This window comes from Armigeres subalbatus, chromosome 2, assembly GCF_024139115.2.
Source record: "Armigeres subalbatus isolate Guangzhou_Male chromosome 2, GZ_Asu_2, whole genome shotgun sequence".
NCBI lineage: Eukaryota > Metazoa > Arthropoda > Insecta > Diptera > Culicidae > Armigeres > Armigeres subalbatus.
The window spans coordinates 423,855,781-423,861,479 of record NC_085140.1 but is presented as its reverse complement, the minus strand read 5'-3'; the positions used below and the strand labels follow the sequence as shown (position 1 = coordinate 423,861,479).

Here is a 5,699-nt window from a genome sequence, read left to right as displayed (position 1 = left end):
TTTCCCGACACTGATTGCAGTACTCAAATTGATTCATTAAAAAAATGTTACTTAGGCTGTGAACCATTCCACTGATTCGTTTAACTTTTAGTTAAAATTTGACACTTCGATGGTTATTTTCCCTTCATGGTTAAAAAAAAATCGGAAGCCGACCCATTTGAGTTTTGACAGATTGATAGTTATTCGGAACGAAAATGATTTGGCGCCAATTTTCTCGCGAACAAAGTTTAACTATCGAACTGTCAAATTTAACCATGCTCCGGAGCAGGGTTATTTTTAACCACGACGAAATAACCATCGAACTGTAAAATTTTAACTAAAAGTTAAACGAATCGGTGGAATGGTTCACAGCCTTAGGTCTTTTTGAATAGTTATGCGAGTTTTCAAAAGCAGGTTCGCCCGCGTTCGCCCTTTTGAGATGTTGGTTCCGATTTTTTTGTTTCTCGCTCAAAATTTTGTGTGCGTGTCAGTGTTTGCAGGGCTGGATTATTTTTTCAGTTGATTCGTAACGTTCATAACACCGGGTAGTAAATAACGTGTAGTAACGATGCTATGACAGTGACAGTGCTTGTTTGAATTTGTTTACCGCCTCCGTTTGCAACGACGGTAAAAACGCGATTGCTTTTTATTTTAGCTAGAACTTCATTTACATGTACTGAAAGTTATTCCATAATTTATTCAGTATTGCATTAATAAACAAGCTTGATATTCGACTACATTGTAATATTAGTTATAGCATTGTTGTACCGTTCTACAAAAATAAAAATTGTGGTTTAAGGGCCCAAAGCTGTGCTTTAGGAAGTGCTTGTGTTCGGAATGTCGTCTCATATAAACGATTTCAACAATCATATCCAGTCATATTTCGTCAGCAGCACCTACGGAAATGAAACCCAACTTATTAACAGTCTCAACGTGAGTAGTAAATGTTTATTCTTCAGTTAATCAAATTAAGGCAGCTTCATTTCTTAGCACCTATCTGTGGTCAGCGATCAGCGAACGTTCGATATATCTGTCTACGGAAATAATATTTTCTTCATCAACCTGCATCGGTTAATGAGCACGGGATCGAAGAAAATGTCCCTCATGTGGGCAGCGGTGTCCGTGCTGGAGACGGCCTCGAAATGCGAACAAATACGCCAAGCGTTAATCCGAAACTTCCACTATCTACCAACGTTGGCCAATCTGCTGAAAGAAATTCACACCACGGAACAGCAGCAGAGGCTTTTGGCTTTGATTGAAAAGTTGACCCACGGAGCGCAGCTGGAAAGCTACGAGCCTTATGTTGAATCGTTGATCCTGAAGTTGCTGGGGGTGATGGAACAGGGATCTGGCCAAAAGGATAAAACCGACTTGGTAACGTTGGCCCTGTCGATTTTGGTGAATTTGTGCTACGGAAATTTGCCGGTGACTTATGTGCTGACGAAGAACATCACCGTGTCCAGTTTTTGCAAGCAGATTAAAGAGCTCGGCTTGGTTACCTGTAAGATGTACATAATTCTGGAGAGGAACGACTATATGAAGGAACTGGATTTGCATTATCTGCTGAAGATGAGTTTCCAGGAGGTGAAGAATATTCTTTCATCGAAGTAAGTTAGCTTGGACTGGGGTATGAATGTGGGTTGTGATGTTTTGTATTTTATTCCAGAAATAGCTTCATACTTCGGCATGTGGTTGACTATCTGCACTACATTAGGCAGTTGAATAAGGACAGTGGAGCAAAAGACGACCAACGCATTTCAGTGTCTTTGGAGAACAACTTTTTCCGGGATAACTTAAAGGACTTTTTGGAGGACATTGAAAAGTACACGTCGGCACAGCACTCAGAGAAAGCACCTGGTAATGCGAGAAAACGACGGAAAGTTTCCGATGAAAAAAGCACGGAAGGCTCAGCTGGAAACGAACGGGATGACTGCATGGATGTTTTGTTTGAGATTCTGGCTTGCATTGTTGATTTAGAACCGATAGGTGAAGTTTTTCGCAGAAGGATTGCAGACATAGCTCTGAAATGGATACGAATGAAGCAGAGTTGTTCCTGTGCGGTGGACTTGGTGAGGACTGTTCTGGAAAAAAGAAGCGAAGAGGATAAAGATCAGCAATGTGATCAAAAGTTGATTGATGCCTGTCAAGCAGTTTTAGACGATTTGGTGACGATTGTTCAAAATAATAGCGATCAAGTTCTGGTATGTATCAAGCTTCAGTATTCATTTATTTCCAAAGTACGCAGGCTTGTTATTCTTTTTTTTGCTTCAAAAAAATAGTGATTGTGAAATAGTAGTTTGTCTTTAATAAGTAAAACAACTTTTCCTGCTTTTATTCCAGATGATATCTATTTCTAAGTTACTGACAACGTTAGTCAACCTACAGGGCAGTTCTAACACAACTCTCGACAAGGCATCGGAGCTTTACTTTCAGCACACGTTTGGAAATATTCTTAGTTCGTTCAAATCAAACCAAAACTTTGATTTTTCTCTACCAGACAGTGAAATTGAAGCATTTTTATGGGCTCTGCACACTTTCCACGAGTTTGCTAATGTTTCCCCAACGATGTGGTTTGCCAAAATGGGCAATCTGTTGAAACAGAAACCGATCCACTTCCTTCTAGCCAAAGGTTTGACTAGCAGCAATCACGAGCTTACGGAGGCAACGTTGGCTATATGCTCTTCTGTGGATTTCCCTCGAAATGACGTATCTAAAATGATTACCATGCTGGGAGTCGGCAGCCGGAAAGCATTGGGAGAAAGCCAACAGCAAAATCTAGATCGTAAATCCTTTCCTCTGGAAGTGCCCCCTCCGGCGAGACTTAGCCGAGACCTGCTGGAACGAATGGACCGAACAGTTACGCACATCCAGGATGCCGTATCGTCGGGAGCGATCAACGATGCCACCCAGGTTCAACTGATAGAGTTCTATGACGCAAAGATACGCATGGAGGCGCGTCTGATGCAAGACCTCCAAGTCACCGTTGATGGGATGTCCAAACAGATCAGCACTCTGATGCATCAGAATCAACTCCTGACGGCGGAGGTGGATCGATCACAGAGAAAGAACCTACCGCTGGCTTTGAAAGTGTCTACGTAAGTATTTGCATGTTTTGAGTGCCCACTAACTGCCGTGATACGCATAATTGTCCCATGTACATAGGAAACCCAGCAAACATGGGACAAATATGCGTATGCCGGGAGTTCAGTGTGATTAGAAATTTAGAATGATATTTCTTGGAGTCGATCGAGGTTTATATAAATATGCCTAATAGATGTTGTAATGTAAGCTTCTACATATAAAATTTGTATTCCACAGATTGCAAACCGAAAATCGAACGCAGGAAAAGGAACTGAACCAGGTCAAGAGTGCAACGGCTTCGTACGACAAAAAAATCAACCAAATGAAGCATGATCTGTCGGACTATATCAAGCGATACACTGAAAAGAATCAGCAGTGGGCCATACTGACCAAGCAAGTAGAACAGCATCAAATAAGAGAAAGCAATTACGAAAAGGAAAATAAACGATTGCAGCATGAGCTCTCAAATATGGTAAGCAAAATTTTATTTTTGTCTTTCTCATACAACAAAGTAGTATATAAAGGCTATACTGCCCCTATTCGGGGCCCTCCTTAGCCGTGCGGTAAGATGGGTGCGGGTTAGCCGTGCTGGTGGCTGGGTTCGATTCCCGGTGCCGGTCTAGACAATTTTCGGATTGGAAATTGTCTCGACTTCCCTGGGCATAAAAGTATCATCGTGTTAGCCTCATGATATACGAATGCAGAAATGGTAACTTGGCTTAGAAACCTCGCGGTTAATAACTGTGGAAGTGCTTAATGAACACTAAGCTGCGAGGCGGCAATGTCCCAATGGGGGATGTAATGCCAACGAAGAAGAAGACTGCCCCTATTCGCATAAGCGTCCCATGTCAGTTTTCATCAACTTGAGTAATATGGCATTGAATTTTTCAAACTCGTTTTACATGGAGAAACACCGAAAAATTTAATAAATTTATAAAACCTTCAATCTTTCTGAAAATTTGGCATAATATTATTTAAATGCATACATTGGTATGGAACTATAAAATGGGCCATAATAATATTTATTGTTTGTGCAAAAGTGTATCAAAATCTGGAATGTGACTGTTATGCGAATAAATAGCAAGATGGGACAACACAAGTGGATTTTGATTTTTGAATTTCTAGAACAAAGTATATTATTTTATTAGTTTTTCTAGAAGGTGAAGTCATTTTATGTTTATTTCTGGATGAAAATCAAAATCGTCAAAAATCGACATGGGACTCTTATGCGAATCGCGGCAGTATAATTTCAGTCCAAAAAATATTTTTGGTGGAAGTGATTAGGAATATATATTTTTAAACTTATTGCACCTCATACAACCTTTTTCGTTCACAACAGGCCAAAACGAGCGAAGAATCACGGAGGCTACTCCGGGCAGCTGAGGAGGATCGGCAGAAATTATCCGAGCAGAAGGAAAGCGATCGGAAGCTGTACGAAGGAAAGATTCGCGAACGCGAACGGGAAATTTCCAAACGGAACGATCTGATCCACCAGTTGGAGCAGCAGCTGGCCAAGCGCGACAGCAAACTCGAATCGCAGGAAAGTGAGATGAAGGAGCTGATGGCGCAAATTTCCGCCAAAAATGAGCGCATCGAACAGATCGAGGAGCAGCTGAAGGAGAGCGAGAGCATACAGAAGGCGATTTACAGCTTGATGAATAAGAACAAGAGTAAATCGGGCGATTGAGATGCTCGAGAAATATACATTTTTTGACGGAGATGAAAATTTGTTTGCTTCAGATTGTTTGAAAAGTTTGTTCGCGTTGCTATTGCGTGAACACCAAAGTATTCACAAGCAAAGTAAAATGCCCAATAGTGGATCCCCTGCAGTAGCGGATTTTTGCTCTTCTTGTCATAAGGAGTAGAAATTTTCAACATATTAATTCTGCTTGATGTCTCTAATACCAAGTTTTGCATCTCCGAATACAAGATACCCCAGCTAAGATTTAGACTAAAACGCATTTAGTTTTGGATTCCGGGAGGCTTGTCCTTAACTCACATGAATGTCTCTCCTTATAAATACCACTGTCCGGTGAAATGAAGTGGAATGGGCAATGAGGCTAGATTTATAATATTAATGTCGGTATTTAAGTTGCACGACTTGTGTGAATTCTCTAATTGAACATTGCACACACCTTCATTGGATTTAAAGGAAATGTATGAATATTCGATTCCTGACAAATTCTGAGAACGGCAAGTATTTTGGATCTATCTGCCGAACTATAGTAAAGAGAGTCATTTCAAAATGTTTCCACAAGTCATACGCCTAACAGTATACTCAATGTAAGCATATGTGTACAACGTTATTGACGTTATTTCTCACTGGCACTAGCGCCTACAGTTATGCGTTATGTAACGACTTCGTTATGTGCGTATTGCACACTAAACATGACCTACTTATAACTGAGTCGAGTCTGACTTATTATTTGCATAGACTGGCTCGTCTTGTCATTATTATTCATTTTCGCAACTTTTTGTTTATTAATCAATCATTAATAATTGTCAAAAAGGTATTTAATCATTAATCTTAATCATTAATCATTGTCGACAACTGATAAATCATCAATCATAATCTTTAACCACAGGGTTACATGATTTAATCATAACAAATTTAATCATTCATGGGAAGCTTTATTCAT

The 5,699-nt window shown here is 40.2% G+C and overlaps 1 protein-coding gene across 1 annotated transcript; it reads left to right on the top strand.

Annotated features, from left to right (window-relative positions):
• Window positions 1–576: 576 nt before the first annotated feature.
• LOC134213479 (uncharacterized) lies at window positions 577–4,786 on the top strand. The gene is made up of 6 exons (XM_062692561.1): window positions 577–912; window positions 970–1,586; window positions 1,646–2,180; window positions 2,320–3,074; window positions 3,298–3,532; window positions 4,400–4,786. Exons 1-6 carry the CDS (start codon window positions 817–819, stop codon window positions 4,745–4,747), a joined length of 2,586 nt encoding a protein of 861 aa, XP_062548545.1. The 5' UTR covers window positions 577–816; the 3' UTR covers window positions 4,748–4,786.
• Window positions 4,787–5,699: the final 913 nt, after the last annotated feature.